Source organism: Neocloeon triangulifer, unplaced genomic scaffold, assembly GCF_031216515.1.
Source record: "Neocloeon triangulifer isolate White Clay Creek 2 clone unplaced genomic scaffold, ASM3121651v1 ptg000017l, whole genome shotgun sequence".
Taxonomy (NCBI): domain Eukaryota; kingdom Metazoa; phylum Arthropoda; class Insecta; order Ephemeroptera; family Baetidae; genus Neocloeon; species Neocloeon triangulifer.
The window spans coordinates 6,481,329-6,500,253 of record NW_026775559.1 but is presented as its reverse complement, the minus strand read 5'-3'; the positions used below and the strand labels follow the sequence as shown (position 1 = coordinate 6,500,253).

Below are 18,925 nucleotides of genomic sequence, written 5' to 3'. Positions count from 1 at the left end.
TGAATGCGGGCACCATCTGACGGCCACCGCAGCTCCTAATGACAAAATTCGTAGGCAACTGGCACGACCTGCATGATGAGCGTATTGCATATATTGTGAATTTCAGTTAAATAAAGACAATCATCACAATATTATGATTTACTTTATTTGGTAAGTCTACAGGAACACAACATTGAAAAGTCAAATAACAAAGAAAAATGGCACTTGTAACAATTTGCATTATTTTCGTATGTACAATTAGGTAAATTAAAATCACAATATTGAGAAATATTAAATTTATTTTAAATAGTTTTTATTATTTTTTAAGTTTTCGGATAATCAATTGAACTTAAAATATGCCTTGAGTTCATGAATTGACTTTATAAACGCTGAAAATTAAATTTTTAGAAAGTTTTATTGTAAAATTAAGAATTTTTTTATAATTTTCATTTTTTTTCGTCATGAAAATGTTTCAGTTGCTGCTTGCAAGAATGCTGAAATATTTATTTTCATTAATTGTAATTTTAAAGTTCCCAGTAAAATCCTATTGTTGGGTTGATAAAAATTTAATTGTTGAAGATGCCAATAACGCATCAGAACGCGGTTGATGCGCTGAAAAAATGTGTCTCCGGATTCATAATAGGAACTTTGCTCGCCGCAGGCTTTTATCATGGAATCCTCGTCGACCTCGGCATCAGCCACGAAGTCTTGCAGCCGTATGGAATCTCACTGGGAGTGATTTTCGGCGTCGCTTGTGCACTTTCAGAGAGGGTGCAGTGCGTGGGCCTCATCTGCGCAACGCTGTTCTGCTCTAGAAACGGGCGGCGGACTTTGCAAGCTATGCTTTTTGCTCTTCTCATCACAGGTCAGATTTATTGTAATTTTATAAAATATTCAGGAATGTAAATTAATTAATTCAGGACCTGGTAACAACATGATTTCCAATACCAAAGAAGCAGTGAGAACCTTCGGATGCGCTGCAGAGCTGGCTTTCAACATCAGCAAAGACTACGCTTATCTCACAGTGACGCCCTTCACCACGGCCATCCTGCAGATGGACCACCAGAAGAGTGCCGATTCCGTTGCCCACGCCGTATCCTCAGTTCATAGGCAAATCGCGCCCATCACAGAAGCCGTTGACATACCTCTGGATGATAATTTTTCTATTCCTGATGACGAGGTAATTGAAAAAAATGTTGGATAATTAAACTTTATTTTAATACAATATTCAGGATGACGAATATGTGGAAAAAGTTATGTCCGTCCACAAAAAGTACAAAATCGATCCGGATGTGGACACTGATGGTGAAATCATAGAGAAGAATTTTATGAAAAAGGTGGAGCTGAAGTGTGTAAACGCCATCAAGAACAGCAGTCTCAACTGCAAGCAAATCTTTGAGAACAAGTATGACGAGTGCGTGGAAAAGGTGTCACCTTTGGTTTCCTGGCTGATGTGCTGGCCAATGAAAGTTGACTACGTCTGCGACCTGCCGTGGCTGGTGGTCGGGAAGGCGCCCTGCGACGCGAGCACAAACATCAATCGCGGCTACGGCTCGGCGTTCAACGCCCTCAAAAGCTCTGATCTGAAAACCACCCTGGGGAAGGCCAAGTTCAGGTACAAGTTGCCCGACCCTGATTTGCGAGAGGAGGTGCACGACGTGACCTCGTCAGCCAAGACCATCGAGGCCGAAGTTAAAGCAAAGGCCGAGGGCGCCGAGGTGCTGCTCGGTCTGCTGTCCAAGGCAGTCGCCCTGATGTTCCTGCCAACCATCCTTGAGTCTGTCAAGTACGTCAACAACTACCTGCACCGCCCAAGTTATGACAACGTTTTTATCACCAAAGATTTTGAGGCTTTGGATCTTAAAAGGGCAAGCAAGGGTCACGAGCCCGTTCTGATGCCCTTGCGAAGGATGGAAAAACGAAACCTGGTCCTCACCTCCACACCCCTGCCAAACGGACCTGAAACTAAACACTACCTTGCGCCCTATTTTCGGATAGTTTTGCTGTTATTCATCGTCCTGGTTGTTTTGTCCACTGACTACCTCTACTTCCGGACCCTTCAGGTTGTGGCCACCCACGGAAGGTTCGACATGACCCTGACAGGAAATCACACCATTCACATCAAGGTGACCGGCTCTGGGTTTGTGGCCAAGCTGGTGCGGTCATTGACCAAGAATTTCAACAACGACGCCTTCGTCAATCACACCCTGAGCAACGAGCACTGCCTGCCACATCCGAACAGCCTGCAGACCTACTACTATGTCAAAATTTTAGCACTGTTCCTTTTGATGGTTTTGTTCGTCGTCGCAGACCACTTGCCCAAGAGGGCCAGGAAACTGATCTGCGCGTGGTACTATCCGAAAAGAGAGAAGCAGCGAATTGTGTTTTTGTACAACAAGCTGCTCAAGGCCAGGCTGCAGTGGAGGGATATTGCAAGTCGGAGGGTGGACACCAGCTTGGAACAGTTGCGGTCAGAAGAAAAGTTAAACAAGACTAATATGAAAGTTTTGAACTTTTTCAAGTCAATCAGAGTGAAATTTTGGAACGTGCGGCGGTGCATTCTGTGCAGTACAGAAGAAGTTCGTGGAGAAAAGTTTGTAAGGTGCCAGAGCTGCACACACAAATTGTACTATTGCTTAATTTGTTGGAAAGATATTAATTGTAAATGTTTGATTTGCTTTGTTAAAACAGATGTTGCTTCAATTTGATTAATTCAGATTAATTTTTATTGAGAAAATTTTAGTAGATCTTATAAATTATAGGAAAGAATCAAAAGGTTTCAATAAAGCCAAGTAATTTGCGGTGGATGCAACATTTGTCTCTCACCTTGGCCAGGATGTTGAAGTTGCATGTGACGTTAAAAAAGGCAAGAAATTTGAACCATCTCCAATATTGTTTTCTTAAAAACTGTCTTGTGAAAAGCTGCGTTTTCCTGGGCAACCGATCTTTTGTGGATGATCTGCCATAATCTTAAAAAAATGACTTGAGTCTGGAAAATAGATGGTGATTCTTAGTACATGCGAGCAAAAATTTAATTGCTGTTGAAGTATAATTTTTATACCTAATAATTTGGTGATGAATTCCTTTTCGAGAACAGCATAAATCTTGGTTAGGTTCGTGACCTCAAATAGCGTTTGAGTGTAATGCAACATAAACAATGACAAATTGTTAGGGAGGTTAAAATAGAAGTTACTTCATATTGAAAAGAAAATACACATCAAAGATTCGTCTAGGGTTTTAAGCTTTTTACAATTAGTTTAATTAACTAATTTTTAATTATAACTTTGAAAATTCAGAAATTAAAGAAAGTCTATGAACTTAAAAAATGAAAATTTACTTTATTTGGTAATTAGTTATATTTCCAAATCATCGTCAGGATCTTCTTCGTCCCACTCGTCATCATCTTCAGGCTCATACTCTATCTTCCCATGTCCTCTTGGAGGAAGACCATCACTAAAATCATTATTTTTCATGTTAATGTAAAAAAAAATTGAAATTTATCAATACATACAGAGTCATTCTCTGGTAAGGAAGGACTAAATTCTCCCTGGCCTTCTGCTCTTCGGAATTAAGGCTGTGTCGGAATGTTGAAAATGAATCATGTATTGGTTGAGAAACAGCATCTGCTGGCTGAGGCTTTTCATCTTTTTCTTGTACTAATGGCAAGATTTTCAGCTTTCCGTTGGCCTCTTGATAAAATATTCTTTTCTATATAAATTTAAAAAAATTTGATGACAAATAAGTTAATTTAATTTATTATTTTACATCTGTGAAAAATTTCCCATTTGTTTTGTAATGCTCGAGACTAAAAGTGGGGTACTTTTGTCGTCCAATGGGTGGCTCCACAGAAATGAACGTTGAAAAACAAGACCTTAAAAATTTAATATCCCTTGGATCAGATATGTCTTGGTGCAAGTGACAAACAAGCTGGAGAACATCGTCTGGAAAAATTGAGAAAATACTAAGTGTTTTTAATATCACATCTAAACAAGACCCATCTTATAAGAGCCAAGAATAATTACCATTGTTGATGATGTTGTGAAGTTGTTTATACAAATCTTCAACATCAAATTTCAGAAGCGCAGAGGACAAAGAGTGAATGACCACCGACACTTTTCCTTCTGCAGGCAAGAAGCAGGCTAGGCTAATTTGTTCAGCACCAGAGTTGATCCACGATTCTTTGTTTGGTAAGACTTTTCTGCAAGTCACATTGGAAAAGTGCACAAATGGGCTTTGTGTTTCATCAAAGATCAGAGCCACGACTTTCGTGCCATTTTTGGAAAACTTCTGCATAAATCCTCCAAGAATCTGGTCACCCCTGAAGTTTGCAGAATCTATAAATTACAAGGAGTATTCAAGATGAGATAGAGAATTTTAGTGGTTTTACATACCGCTTATTAAAACAGAACGACTTGATGTCACACCTGACAAAATCTCTTTCAACACAGACATTGTAAATATGTATGTAATGCAACTTTAAACTTTAGGTTTTGATGAGAGATGAAAAGGAGAGAGCCCACAATTATTATAATCCGAATCTTCGGGTTGTATTATGCACTTTCTCTGAATAAAAACAATAAAAACACAAGAAATGTGAAACGTGCTTTGCTTCTGCTTCTTCAAATCAAACCAACACAACAAAACAAAACGAAATAAGGGTAAAGGGGGCGTGGCGCGTACACTCCCCTCTGCCGCTCTGTAGAGCAAAGCAGTCGTTTCTTTTCGTCGCACCACCGCCCGCCTCTCAACTCAATCTCAATATAGTTTTTTTTTGAAGTGGGTTAAAAACACCGGGACCCGGTGTGATGCTGGCGTCAGTATGTTATTTTCACCGGGAAAAAAAACGACCAATTATTGCAATGCCAAAACCGTCTCTCCATTACCGGTTGAGAATCGCAACCGGTACTGAAACACGGAACGATAAATACCAATAAATTTCACTACCTTTATAAGCGGCAGCAGTGTAGCGGTAACGCACCCGCTTCCAGAATGAATATCAGGAGGTTCAAATCCATGTCTTGCAATACTTTTTTACATTTTTTTTTTTAGATTTAGAACCAAACCGAAAATATATATTCATGAAAATTCCATATTTTAATTCAAATTATGTATAAATATTCCTTTTTTTTAATTTCACCAACAAGCATGCAGACGGAATTGTAGGCACCCCACGATCCGGCAACTCGGAGTTGGGCAACCCCCAAGATTAATTTTTGCAGAAGCCGCGAGCGAGGGGTGGAGGCGCAGCAAGGTCGAGGACGTGGGGAAGGCCGTGCGCAGGGCGAGGACAAAAGGGCGGCCGTGTTCGTGGGGGGGCTCCGCAGGAGCCCCCCCACGATCCCCGCCCTTTTGTCCCGCCCGGAGCCGGCCTTCACCACGTTCTCGGGCGAGCGCGCCTCCAGCCCGAAGCTCGCAAACCCACAACGGAGTTGCCTACAAAAGGTGTTGTCTACGATCGGTGAAATGCGCGCACACGAAATTAAAGGGAAAAATTTATTGAAGAATTAATATTAAACAATAAAGCCCTTGTAACGTTTGCGGTTCTCAATGTTGAACGGTTATCGGTATTGCATTTTGGTTAAAAACCGCCTCTACTTTTTCCCGGTGTAAATAACATATTGACAACTTTTTTCCACACCGGATCCCGGTGTTTATAACATATTGACGTCATTTTCACACCGGGTCCCGGTGTTTTTAACCCCGTTCTTTTTTTTTTTATACGCATCAACTTGCAAAATAATTTACCGCGGCGGCCGAGTCTCTTTTGGAGTCGGACGTAGTAGCATTCATCTTTCAGTTGTAAACTCTTTCTTCTCTTTATTTTCCAATTTAAAATTTTTGTGTTGACCAAGAAGAATAAAATAATAAAAAAAAAATGATACCTTTTAAAATGAATTAAGAGAAGTTGAACAAAAATTAAATATTATCGTTAAAATTAATAATTTAATTGAATATAAAATAAAAAATTAAATTATAATATTATTTTACTATAAATAAATTATGTATTATGTTGCTAAGTTATTAATCATCTCGAGAGAAATTTCAAATTACCCATTTGTAATGATTTTGAATGCACATTGTACAGTCAATAAATGTGCAAAATTTTTTTGTATATGAAAAATAATCCTCATTTTAGGAATGCTGCAATAATTATGCTATGATGCTCCTCAAGTAAGTAACGCGCAATGATAAATTGAAAAAAAAATCAATCATGATATCACTGGTGAAAATTGTTGAAATATTATAATTTTTTTTATCTCCTCGCAAAAATATAAGACTTTTTTACTATTATAATTTAAAGGGCCGTAAACTTCATTACATAACAACACTTTCTGGCAACGCCCCAATTTTTTTTGGCACATGCTTTTTATTGCTTTACATAAATTTGCTTGAATAAACCCATTTTTTTCGAGTTCCTCTATTTGGAGTTTCCAGTGTTTGAAAACAGCTTTAGTGAGGGGTTCAACGCCCGCATGCATTTGTTTGCGGTGCGATTATACAATATAAATTGCGACAGCCCTCAGAACTGACAAGTAAACGGAGAACGAGGAGGATGTTGAGGCAGGTGCATTTTCAAATTATAACAAGGCTTACAATAGGATCATAGCTTCGCTGGTCGATTAGCGCCAAGTGCGTGAGAACTGAGAATACTAAATATAATATGCTATAAAAATTTAATTGTAGATTAATAACCAAAAAAATCAAGTAATTATATTTGGAAATTAAAATTATTTTGATTCAAAATTTCAAATTTTTTATTATTTTGTAAAAATGATTTTTTTTTTAATCGTTTTGTTGTTTCAAAAATCACTTTTAATTAACAAAGTTGGATATATTTATTAATTTCCTCCTATTAAAAAGGTTAAAACGTTTTTTATAGAACATACACACCTCTTACATATTGTTTTATTTTGAAGAGTTTACGTGTAATAAGTTTATAATTTTATTTCTTTTAATCATGTAAAAATGTATGTCTAACCAACTGATGCGACAATAGGATCACGGTACACCTCAACCATATATCCTCTTTAGCTCTTGAGGGACCAACAGGCGAAATTTGGCATGCAAAACGGGTAACAAAGCGGTCAGCCGGCAGAAAAGCGGCGCCGGGTCGAAGGTTTGGCGCTGCGCGAGGGGTACCGCTGACGTCACTGACCACATTGGAGGCTCGTTTCGCCGAGGAGGCGGCGTGTTGAGATCGGGTCGATAGAGCCTCCGCAGTGCCGCGTTAGACGCCGACGAAAACGGTGTGTCCATCGAGCTCACGCGGCCCAACACCACCAACTTTTGCAGTTATGGTGGTGGCGCGGGGCTGAACACGATCAGCACCAACGACGAAGCTCACCTTTGATTTCGGCCGCCGCGAAAAAATGCTCAGCCAATTTTCTTCTCTGTTTGGCACGTTGTTGTTTGAGGAACCTTGCCGGAAAAGTTCCAAGACCTCATGGGTGAGTATTTTTTTTTTTTTTATAATTTTTATCTCCTAGTTTAGTTAAAAATTTTTAGATTAAGAATTACATGAATCCAGCTCTCCTAAAGTATTTGAAAAAATATGTTTTTTAACATGCATTGAATCATACTTATAGAGGCGACTTTATTTTGAAAGATTATTAATTTGATAGTTTTTGGTATTTACCTCATTTGCCTAATATCAATTCCATTTTTTTTTGTGTAGTGAAAAAGTAAAATCTCGTCAATCCCGTGCCATTGTGTAATTTATTCACCTCAAATCAGTTTTTTTAGGCCAAAAAAGTAGCAAAGAGCAGTTTTTGACGATATTAATTTCTGTCAACGCCACACTGCGAAAATTGCGTTTTCTTGTAGATAGTGCGGCCACTTTTTTAAATTAAAAGATGGTATTTTTCTTGCGGAAATTATAATCTTACTGGAGGGTCAAACCGGCTTTGAGTGGCAAATTTGCTGGTGTAATTTCAGCCTGTCTGGGCCTCAAAAGGAGCGGAAATTTTTCAGCTACTACAGCAAAATGTGTATTAAAATTGATGGCCAAGTTTTGAATTTTTTTGCTCTTTCGTGCAAAGAGAAGTAGAATGGCAAAGGGCGCAAAAAGTGCGTGCCAACAAAGAGCACACGGCCGCGGTGTAATTGAAATTAGCCCCGCGTGTTTCACGGCACCCTCGCAAAAACGTTATCGCCTTTTTTCAGGAATTGTGGCTCTAATATTCGGTATTAACTTTTTACATCTTTAAACGCAAACACAAGATTTCAGAGTCATAATCCTGCACAGACACCACCAAATCAAATAAAAGCCTTCAAAATGTTATCTTGCGACTTTTTTAAACAAGATATCGCCAGTGGTTTTTGTTTACAAACGATAAAAAATATCCGGCTCTTTCTTAGCTAATAAAAAAGTAGCAACACACTTGCCATACCACAATCTAATGTGGTTATTTTTTTCCACTTTTATAAAATGCAAATTTGCTTCACGCTCGTTACAGAATGGCCGAGTTAATTATTTCCCATACAAGCCTTAAATAATTTATCATGTCCTCCCGCCTGAAAAAACATTTTGTACCTGTGCAGTATTGCTTTGTCCACACTTTCCACGGTAAAATGAGCTTTTCCAGGCGGAAAACAGAAACCTTGCTGACCAGTCCAGAAACGAGCAAAATAAATTTTTTTTCTAATCACGTTTCCGCCACCAGAGAACTTTTGATGTTTGATATAATTGGAGAGAATGGTGATCATTTTTTTTTTCTTTTTAACTGGAAACAAAACAAGACCAATTTGATTAACTTCGTCACTGGCCTTGTTTTCAAGGAGTGCTGCGAAGCGGTATTAATTATTGCTCACCGCGGGTTGAACAGAGCTGGAAAACTGGTTGCTTTATTAAATCAAAAATTGCTCCTGTGCACACGGTTCAGGACAACAGGCCTTGCTCTGGATTGCATTATTTTCAAGTGAGCAATTCGTTTAAAGTAATATTTTTTCTAACGATCCGTCAACTCATTTTTTTTAATTCGTGGTTAACAAGTTAGTAGAATTGCGTTTTACGCCTTATAAGAAAATTTCTCCTTGCCCTGACCGTGTGGCTTTATCACAACTCATTCCAGCAAGCTATTAGCATAAACAATGTCTCTGTTCCCCCTAATTGTAAGTAGTGCATGACGGCGCAATTTACCCCTTCAGGCTGGTGCTGGGGATGCAAAATTCGCCAAGTGTGAAATCTGGGGCGATCAATTCGGCGGCTCGACACAATTAATTTCGGATTAATAACCATTTCCCTCGCCTAAGAGGATTAAAAGTGGCTGACATAAATTTTGACCCTTCCTGCCAAAAGGGGTGCAAAAGTATTTTCACCCCCGCGCTACGGATGGAGTGTAATTACATTTCACTCTCTCGACAGTAGAAAGATTTCTTAAATTAATTACATAGCGTGTCACGCAGAAGGCACTGAAAAATGGTCATCGCCGTTTCATCAGAGGAAAAGGTGCTAATGTTCATTGTGGTTGTGCTGGTTGACGGTATTATTTTATCCATTAAACTTAATGGCAAGCATCTTTTTATTATTTATACAAAAGTTACAAAACTCTTATTAAAATTTTTAAGAATTTTAAATTTTAATGTTGCAAATTTTATTAGAAAATTTATTTCGCAAATTTCTATTTTCGCCACTTTAATACAATTTGATGTAATTATTAATTAATTCAAGTGATAAAAATTCAATATTTTTAAAGAAATAAATTTTATTATATTTTCACAATTAATTCAAATAAAAAGTAAAAAGTGTAGCAAAATATAATTTGAAACTTTGCTAGAGACAATACATACCGTCTAAGTTTTGTATTTATGCAAGGTTTGACTGAATTATAATAAAAAAGTCTGTGACGTAAAGCTATGTCTTTTTGGCACAATAAATTAGCAAAAGTCCAAAATATTCTTTATTCCACACAGAAAAGATAAAACCTAAATCGATTTTTTTAAGTTAAAATTCACACCTGCCTTACAATTAGTTAGGCTGAAAATTCTTTGATTAACTATTAAATGAATTAATTTGTAATGAAAATTTAGAATTAAAAAACCATTCAACACTTTTCCTTTTCATTTTGTTAAAATTTGAAACAAGGGCGAGGTCAGGTGCACAGTTTGTACCTCCACGCCTGTAATTACCCGTCATATACATTTAAATTACAACGCGCGAGCTTGTTATCTCTCCTACACTACAGACAGTCTATTATATGCGTCGGACTTGTTCGTTTGTTACCTGATCCAAAACCGCACATGTTTCAGAGCTGCAGGCTGTATTAAAGGGCGCTCCTATTGAACATGTATTTATGCGCCATCATATTATAATCTTTATGTACAATAAAGCACAACAGAGGACAAGCAAATCGCTGTGTTGACCTAATTGGGCGATAATGAACGTGTCCTTTTACTGACACTTGATCCAAACGTTCAAATAGCAGTGACGAAAGGGTAGTCAAAGGAATTGGTTTATCTAAAAAGTTCCCCATTTTTTGTCGCATTCAAATAATAAAAAAAAAAAAAAAAAAAAAAAAATGCAAACGCCACCAACTTCGGATTTACATTTTGCTCAAAGAGGACAGTTATGGCGCTTGGCTTAATGGCAAGAGGGAAAAGCTCGTCGTCCGTATTTGCTGGGTTGGCTGAGAGATTTTGCGCCAGCTTTTACAGTACAGTGCGCGCCAGTCCAAAGTGCCTCTCTTGTGTACGCCGAACGATGTGCCATTTGCATTGGGCCGAGTGAGCCGCTCGTACGTGTTTATGATTTTGCAACTTAGCCTCTCTCTTTGGGAGTTGAAAGTGAATTAGCCTGGCAGCATCAGTCTGGTGCTCAGCCAAGAGTAGTCCCCTGTTGGTGATTCAAAATCAATATTCATCAGAATTCACTCACTAATATCTGTTGTTATTTCAGTATCACACCAACCTGCTTTCCAAATGCACACAGATCATTGGGGTTGATTTCATATTTTTCATAACAATACAATGCATTAGCCAATTCTCCACAAAAATATATCTTTCATCTTCTGCTCAGTAATTTTATTATTTTTTTTTTTAAATTATTCAGAATTAAGTCAAATAAACAAATAGCATAAATTAATATAGGATAGGTAAGACACGGCAAAAAATTTGCTAAAACACGGGAGCTGAAAGGGAAGTCTGCTCTAAGTTGGGACACAAAATGTATTATTTTTAATTTCTTTGAAATTACAAAAGAACATAAACTTAAATCTGACGACTTTTTTAATAGTAATTATTAATGTTAATAGAATGAGACGAGTGAAAGACGTGTTGTGCACCGGTTGCACACAAAGAGTGCTGAGAGATGCGGCATTTGTGAAGTGTATGGGCAAATGTGGCAAGTATCGGCACATGAAGTGTGCAGGAGTGCTCACAAGTGATCGTGTGCTTAAGGAGGACTTCGTGGCGAAGAAATGGGTCTGCAAAGTGTGCACCGACTCAACCCCGGAGTCCAGCAATGGCGAGTGTATGGCGAGTATGGTGAGCGACGAGTCAGCGCTGCCTGCTGCGGCGGACGAGCTGCTGGCGGGCAACAAAGGCGCAGACAAGGAAGAGGCTCTCCCTGGAATTACTGATAAGGTGCCAGATGATCTTACGGTACCTGGGGGTGGTGAAACGGGATCCAAACTGAAGGTAAATAAAACGTGGTCCAGTGTTGCCAGTACCAAAAAGTGCCCTAAAGAGGTTCCGGTTGTACCGAACGGGGTTGTTTTGCAATCTGACACCCCCGCCTCTGACGAAGGCAAATGGACGAAGGTCTCCCATCAGAAAAAGAAAAATGAGAAAAATTGGAAAGCAAACGACATCTTCTTGCAGGCGACCAAAACAGGTGAAAAAGCAAGAATTTTAGCCCTCCAGGCTATTTCTGACAAGGAAAGGAGAGAGCATGTAGTGGACCTGTGCACAACAAAAACAGGGGTGGTAATCCGCTGCCGCGACGAAAGGGGGAAAAAGGTTATCAATGACCTGCTGCAAGCGAGCGAAAGTGTCCGCATACCGACCGATCGCCGTGAGCAGCACCCACCGCGCGCACGTGTATGTGCTTATGGGGCCTACGTGGAGGATTTCCCGAACAAAGAGGATCTGAAAGCAGACGTAAACAAGCAGTTTGTTTTGGAGGAAATAAAGAGCAGTGGTCTTTATGCAGAGAGAGAAATTTCAGTTCTTGCTATTTACAAGCTGAATATTTGGGGACGTAGACAGCAGCTGGACGAAAAGGTGAAAATTGTTCTCTCTGTTGATGCTGAAACAAAGGAGATGATGAAGAAGAGTGGCCTATTAATTGGAGTCAAACTCTGCAAAGTAGCGGAAAGCAGCAGCCCGATCGCGTGTTTCAAGTGTCGGGGTTTTGGACACACAGCGAAAAACTGCAGCAGTGAAAAGGCCGTCTGCATCCGATGTGCGGGTGACCATTTTTCAAACGAGTGTACAGCAAGTGCAGAAAAATTGAAGTGCATAAACTGCTCAAATTTCAACAAAAAGGGACACCAGAACAAAATGAGTGAAAATCACAGCGCAAATGACCCAAAGTGTGAAAGTTATCAAAATGCAAAGAAAAACTTTTTGAAGAAAAGAGAACAAAAATAGCGGTGCGGTCTGTTCGGGGATAACTCAAACTTGATTTTTTACGCCAATGCATGTGGAATAATTAATAATTTGTGTGACATTTTAAAAACAGTCTCCTTAAATAATCCAGCTGTTCTGTGTCTTTCGGAAACTCATGTCACTGAAAATATATTAGACAGTGAACTAAAAATAACGGGCTACAAATCAGTGCATTCATTTTCCCATTCACGACATACAGGTGGAGCATCAATTTACGTACGAGATGATATAAATTTTGAAAATGAAATCTGCGTGTGTGAATCACCGAAATGGTGGTTGTGTGGTGTAAGATTAAGAACAGATAAGGGAATGTACAGAATTATTGCATTGTACAGATCCCCCTCGCACTCAGTGAGTGACTTTTTGAAATTCTTTTCAAGTTGGTTAGATGAAAATGATGAAAGTAATTGCAAAAGTATTATAGTTGGAGACTTTAATATTAATTTGAAATTGTCCAATGAAGTTACGAGAACAACTAAAGATGCGTTTCATATCAAAGGTTACAAACAACTGGTAACATTTGATACCAGAATATCGCCAACGTCGGCAAGTCTAATTGATTTTGTTTTAAGTAATACCACAAATGTTTCTGTGAGTAGGCAAAAAAGAAACAAAATTGGGGACCATGAGACGATTAAAATAAGTTGCAATATGTTCAATATGGATAGAAACTTTTCTAAAATCATATCAATTCGTGACTGGAAAAATTTTAAATATGATGAACTGAGATGTTTAGTAAATCACAAAATTAACTGGATTCGAAATTTGAACTTGAGCTCCGAAGAAAAAGCAATGGCTTTAAGTGATATTATTGAAAATTCTGTTGTCTCACTACTTGAACATAAAGTCATATTTATTAAGGGAAAAGTCCAGATGCAACCCTGGTACAGTATTGAAATGGAAAAACAGAGAGGAGTGAGGGATGATGCGGGAGAAGCAGCCTATCAAGCTGCCGTAGCACTCTCTCTTGTTGAAAAGACAGGCGCGCACATAATCATTGAGCAAGCGAAATCTGAGGCTCAAAGACTTTGGAAATTATATGCTAAAGAGAGAAACAAATACACTGATTTATGCCGAAAAGGTGAAAAAGAGCATTATTCTGTGACAATAGATGGGTCTAAGCATGACCCAAAGTTAATGTGGAAAACCTTAAAACGATTTGTAGATGAAAAAAATGAGGCTAGAAAGGAAATTAAGGATGTGGAATTTGGGAGCTGTTCAAACGATTCCATAGAAAATAATTTTAATAATTTTTTTGTGGAAAGTTTGCAGCCAGTTGTAAGGTCGATAAGTGATGTAAATGAAAGTGAAAAGGGGTTGCTTTCTGAAATTCCACAACTTGATCGTACCTTCTCATTTAGAGAAATTCAAATGGAAGAACTTGTGAAAATTGTAAAAAATTTAAAAGCGAATACTGTGCCAAACAACACCAATTTAAATGTAATTTTGAGTGTTTTTGACATTATTAAGGAGTGTTATTTGGATGTCATAAATTCTATAATAAGGGAAGGCACCTATCCAGTAGAGTGGAAAGTATCAATGGTGGTACCTATTCCTAAAATTAAAAACGCAAAAGAAGCGCAGGACTTCAGACCCATTAATATTCTGCCCTTGTTTGAAAAAGTGCTAGAGATTGTTCTTCAAAAACAAATTGTGAAATATCTTGACGAGAAATCTATTTTGTATGATATGCAATCAGGTTTTCGTGCAAATCACTCATGTGAATCAGCCATCCAATATATTCTGGGAGAGTGGAGGAAAACGGCAGAGGAAGATAAAATTACAATAGCTGTTTTCTTAGATTTTAAACGCGCGTTTGAAACCATTGATAGGGATAAATTGATTCAAAAGCTTGTGAAATATGGATTTGCCGAGAGCAGTGTGAAACTTCTAAATAGTTTTTTAAGTGAAAGGAAACAATATGTATATATGAATGACAAATCTTCAAATAAGATTGATGTAGAAATAGGAGTGCCGCAGGGTTCTGTCCTTGGACCTCTACTTTTTATATTGTATATTAATGATCTACCAAGCCAATTAAAGGATGTACTTGTCAAAATATTTGCGGATGACACAATGCTTTCAGTCTCGGCGGACTCTTACGGAAAAGCTGCCGCAATTATGAATAAAGCGCTAAAAATTGTGTCAGCTTGGCTGAAAATGTTTAAGGTTAAATTAAATATCGAGAAGTCGAAATTCATGGTTATTGCGAAGTCGAAATATAAGATAACCAAAATTCAGCAGAGTATTGAAAATAATCCGATTGAAGTAGAGAGTCATGAACTAAAACGAGTGGAAGTGTTCAAATACCTTGGTGTAATGATTGATTGCTGTCTGAAATTTGATGAACATGTTTCATATGTAATTAAAAAAGCAGGAAAGAAAATAATGTTCCTTGGGAGACTTAGAAACAAATTGTCAAGGAGCACCAAGAAGCTATTGTATAATTGTATCGTTGCTCCTCATTTTGACTATTGCTCAACGGTGTTTTGGAAAATGAGTGGCGAAAATTTAAATAAGTTGCAAAAACTTCAAAATACAGCAATGAGACATATTTTAAGTTGTAAAAGACGCACAAGCAAATCTTTTTTACTGCAAAAAAGTGACTGGCTTAATGTAGAACAAAAACTTAAATTGAACGTTCTTGTTATGGTAAAGAAAATTATAAAAGGGGACCTCCCAAATTATTTGATGAATAATGTGCAATATGTAAGTAATGTTCACAACTATGATACAAGAAATAAAGAGGATCTTTATGTGAACAAAGTCTCAAGTGAATTTGGTGTGAAATCGCTTTTCCATAGTGGATTTGTAGCTTACAATGATTTACCAGATACATTGAAAAGTATAACAAATATTAAAATGTTTAAAAATGAATGTGTTAAATATTTGAAATCCATATCTAGTGTATGCTATGAAACAGTGCAATGAACAAATAGTGACGTTTTTTCCGAGAAAAATTTACTGGACGTTAACATGAGTGTATGTTAAAGTGTATATTTAATAGTCTGATGACTAATAAAAACCTTACTAAATCAAATCAATTGTAGACGTATATTTCCCTAATTATAACAAAAACAAAACTACAGTCAGTGTTACTTACAATTAGTTTAAAATGAAATTTTAATCAATCATTTGAATTCAAAGTTACAAAATTTGATCTTGTCTTGCCATGCAAATATTTTGGATATTTTTGTTGAAAAAATTTAAAGTACATACTGATTGAATCAAATAGTTTAAATTTTTTTTTCAAATACTCAGAAATGATATTTTATTGATTTTTGACCAAAGGTTTAAGTTTGATATGTCCGTCATCGTTAATCCTTTTCACAAATTGCTTACCGCTTAATAAAATATAATAAAATGAAGTTGCTTTTAAAATCCTGTCTGGAAAAAGCAACGCTCGTTTTGCAGGCAGGGAAATAAATTTAGCCGGCAAACTCGCCCCTCTTTAACAACATGTTCCACTCTCGGCCAGCGAGCCAACTGAATAATTAATTGTGCTCTCTCTCTTATAAAAGCAAAAAGCAAAGTACCGCTTTCCGTAACTTGTTTTGCGTTATATTCTATGCGTTGCGTGCTTCCCCATCTGGACCGCAAACTAGTGTTTCGTCACCGAAAGCACACACACGTCTGTGTCATTTTTGACCGGCTCGTCAATTTCGTGACTCCTGCGACACATAAATCACGCTCTGCCATTTCATAATGCAATACGCACGGATGTCGTGCAGTCAACGCTGTGTGGTCTTATTATAGCCATTTGAACTTTGATACTCGCTAACAAGGAATTTCCCAATTCTTTCCTATTTGTGGGAATTTCCGTGTTTTTCAATCTGCCAGAAAATTTAGTTGATCCTGGAAAACATCAAAATTATATGAGAGAGTAAAAACACTCAAAAATATATATCTTTAAAAAACAAATCAAAATGTTTCTTTTTTATGAATATTGATTTCTTAAAAAAGGAGGGGTATTTGCAGATTTTTTTGAACCAAATTCTCCAATGGTGTTAATTTTATTGGTATACCTTAATGATCGTGAAAATTGGGTAGCAAAGTTTATACCTTAAATAATTAAGAATACAATATTATGTATCAGTACGCAGGATATTTGATTTTTTATATTCTCAGTGAAATTTGCAGATCTTTAGATAAAGAGGAGGTTTTTATAGATTTTTATTGTGTAGCCTCTCTCAAAACTGACAATTCAGATCGAGGTAACGAAAGAACTATTTTTACACATTAAACACCCCGGAACCCTTTCTCTTTTTTATGTGGCAGGCGCTTAAAGTCAGAAATAACTTTGTGAAGAGTGTGCGAATATCTGCGAACTCTCCTCAACTTATTTTCCATAAGTCATTTACCCTCACCCGAACTTTTATCCTCCGCAGCGACTCTGCCCGTGAGAAGCTATACGGAGGTAATTATAATAAATGGAGCATTCACGCTCTTCTTTAATATTCACTTAAAAATTTATACCAGCGCAGTGTGCAGATTTGCCAAGTTGAACAGCGGCCAAGAATTGCGGACTGTCTGCTCGAGACACGCATTGTTTGAATATTTCAGGGGTCGCGCGGTGCAGATTTAAACTTTGTTTGAAAAAGTGAGGGCGTATCATGAAAAGCTGGATGAAGCTATATCAAGTTTACGAGTTTTTTGTCTAGACGGTTTTTTATTATGCTTTCCTTTTTCAACATCATTCCTTCTGATCCCATCACTCTTTTATTTGAAAATTCCTTTGGCGATGTTTCGCTCTTGGGAATAATTTTAATTGGGTTTCAAAGAGGGACAACAAGTAGAAGTTTTAATTGCCTTCGTGGCTTTCTTGTCTGAATCACGAGAGCTTCAATTTAATAATTAGAGATCGTCTTTCAAACGCGAGTCGGAGCTTTTCTTCCACTTTGTCGTAATTAACGCCGTCAGACAGGATTCGCAACACGCGCGGCATGTGTATTGTTTCCCTTCGTTCGCAGCAGGCCTTCTTTTCACTTTGAAGAAACACAAAAGATTTCCTGCCAAGTTTAAGTTTGGAGAAAGAACACGAGAGAAGGTTCCTTTCATCGTTTGAGCAAAATCGTCTCTCTTCGCAATTAGTCTTTTTATTTCGCATTTAAGTGATTTTGTAGTCGCTGGAGGCTTCTTATCCTCCATTCCTCGGCAAATCCAAATTAATTTAGCAGAAAACCGCCTTTTGCAGCCATACTGCTCGCGGCGCATTTGAATAATCCCATGAGAAGAACATTGACCCAAATCGAAAAGCTTCAGCTGTTCTATGTGTGTGCTATATTATGCTGGAATGGAAATTGGAACTTTTCGCGCAAGGCCGAACTTTGCAATTGGTAAAAAGCACGCCATCCCACATCCACATTCATCTGCCATTCCATGAGTTGGAAGTTTATGATAAAGGAAAGCGAAAAAACCAATACAAATTATTGTAGTTTTCATAGCACAATGTAGAAGTAGGAAAAACTTTGTATAAAATGGCAATGGTATTGAGATATTTATTTGTGAGGTGTAAAAATTAATACCACATGAGGAAATTATATTTAACTTTTAAAAATCAAGTCAAATAAACTATACCAAATAAATTAAATACAGACCTTTATAATTGTGTATTCCTAATTTTTTTTAAAGATTATAAAATATATTATATATTTTTAAATAATATAAATTCATAAATTAATAATATATATTTTTATATAAATAGGTGCACACGTACTGCCCATTTTGGCAAAGATAATTTGTATTCACAAGATAAAAAAAAAATTAAATTTCGATATTAGTAGCAAGATATTAGTTTTTAATGGCAATTTAATATCTTAACATATCTAACAAAAGAGGCTTCACGCAGAATTACATTTTTAAATCAAGAGATTGAGACAACTAATACGAGACCGTGGTTAAATTATTCTGCACCTCACCCTAAGCAAACTTGATTCTGCATGCTAAAAATCCTTTCCATTATGGTCTAGTGCTTACATTAGTCTTGCGCCACGCGAGCGCCTCACTTAACTTAATGGTCATGTTGATTACGCATGCAATTATCATCACAATGTGGCCGTGAGGCTGCGTGCTGAGAGTAGAGTTAAATTTATTTCATATTTTTTTTGCACTCTGCATTAAATCCACTGCGGACCTTTTTAACAAAAACATTAATTTTCTCGCGCCGACGCCCACAGTCTACTTTGAAAAATTGCGTGCTTTAATCTGTGCAGCGTCTCATGAAATATTAAACTCAATTGCTTTCCGATTTGACTCGTTAACGTTTGCAGCAGTGTTTGTTTGTTCTCGCGGGAAATTAATTTTGTCCACTCGTGACAAGCATATCAAATTTCATAGCCAG

The 18,925-nt window shown here is 37.4% G+C and overlaps 3 protein-coding genes across 14 annotated transcripts in view; 2 read left to right on the top strand and 1 right to left on the bottom strand.

Annotated features, from left to right (window-relative positions):
- Positions 1–558: 558 nt before the first annotated feature.
- LOC132203349 (protein sneaky) lies at positions 559–2,947 on the top strand. The gene is made up of 4 exons (XM_059631064.1): positions 559–844; positions 900–1,159; positions 1,212–2,581; positions 2,902–2,947. The coding sequence occupies exons 1-4, from the start codon at positions 559–561 to the stop codon at positions 2,945–2,947; spliced, it is 1,962 nt and encodes a 653-aa protein (XP_059487047.1).
- On the bottom strand, positions 2,678–4,668 carry LOC132203144 (elongator complex protein 5). 4 transcript variants are annotated; one of them, XR_009442430.1, is made up of 7 exons: positions 4,371–4,668; positions 4,002–4,313; positions 3,745–3,920; positions 3,491–3,687; positions 3,317–3,432; positions 3,041–3,129; positions 2,678–2,968 (listed from the first exon to the last, which is right to left on the bottom strand). XR_009442430.1 is itself a non-coding variant. In XM_059630676.1 (6 exons), the coding sequence occupies exons 1-5, from the start codon at positions 4,429–4,431 to the stop codon at positions 3,333–3,335; spliced, it is 846 nt and encodes a 281-aa protein (XP_059486659.1). In that variant the 5' UTR covers positions 4,432–4,668; the 3' UTR covers positions 2,678–2,948; positions 3,317–3,332. The 4 variants fall into 4 exon arrangements, 2 of the variants coding, with proteins under 2 accessions (XP_059486659.1, XP_059486658.1); XR_009442431.1 differs by having other exon boundaries at positions 3,041–3,125; XM_059630676.1 differs by lacking the exon at positions 3,041–3,129 and having other exon boundaries at positions 2,678–2,948.
- Positions 4,669–7,192: 2,524 nt separating this feature from the next.
- The window catches only part of LOC132203699 (multiple C2 and transmembrane domain-containing protein), a 36,188-nt gene continuing 24,455 nt past the window's right edge, over positions 7,193–18,925 (top strand). For all 9 annotated transcript variants that reach the window (XR_009442462.1, XR_009442463.1, XM_059631649.1 and 6 more), the window contains exon 1: positions 7,193–7,427. Coding sequence is in view for 7 of the 9 variants with exons in the window: in XM_059631649.1 (XP_059487632.1) it covers positions 7,424–7,427 (4 nt within the window). In the remaining 2 variants the exon portion in view is untranslated. The remainder of the gene's footprint in view (positions 7,428–18,925) is intronic.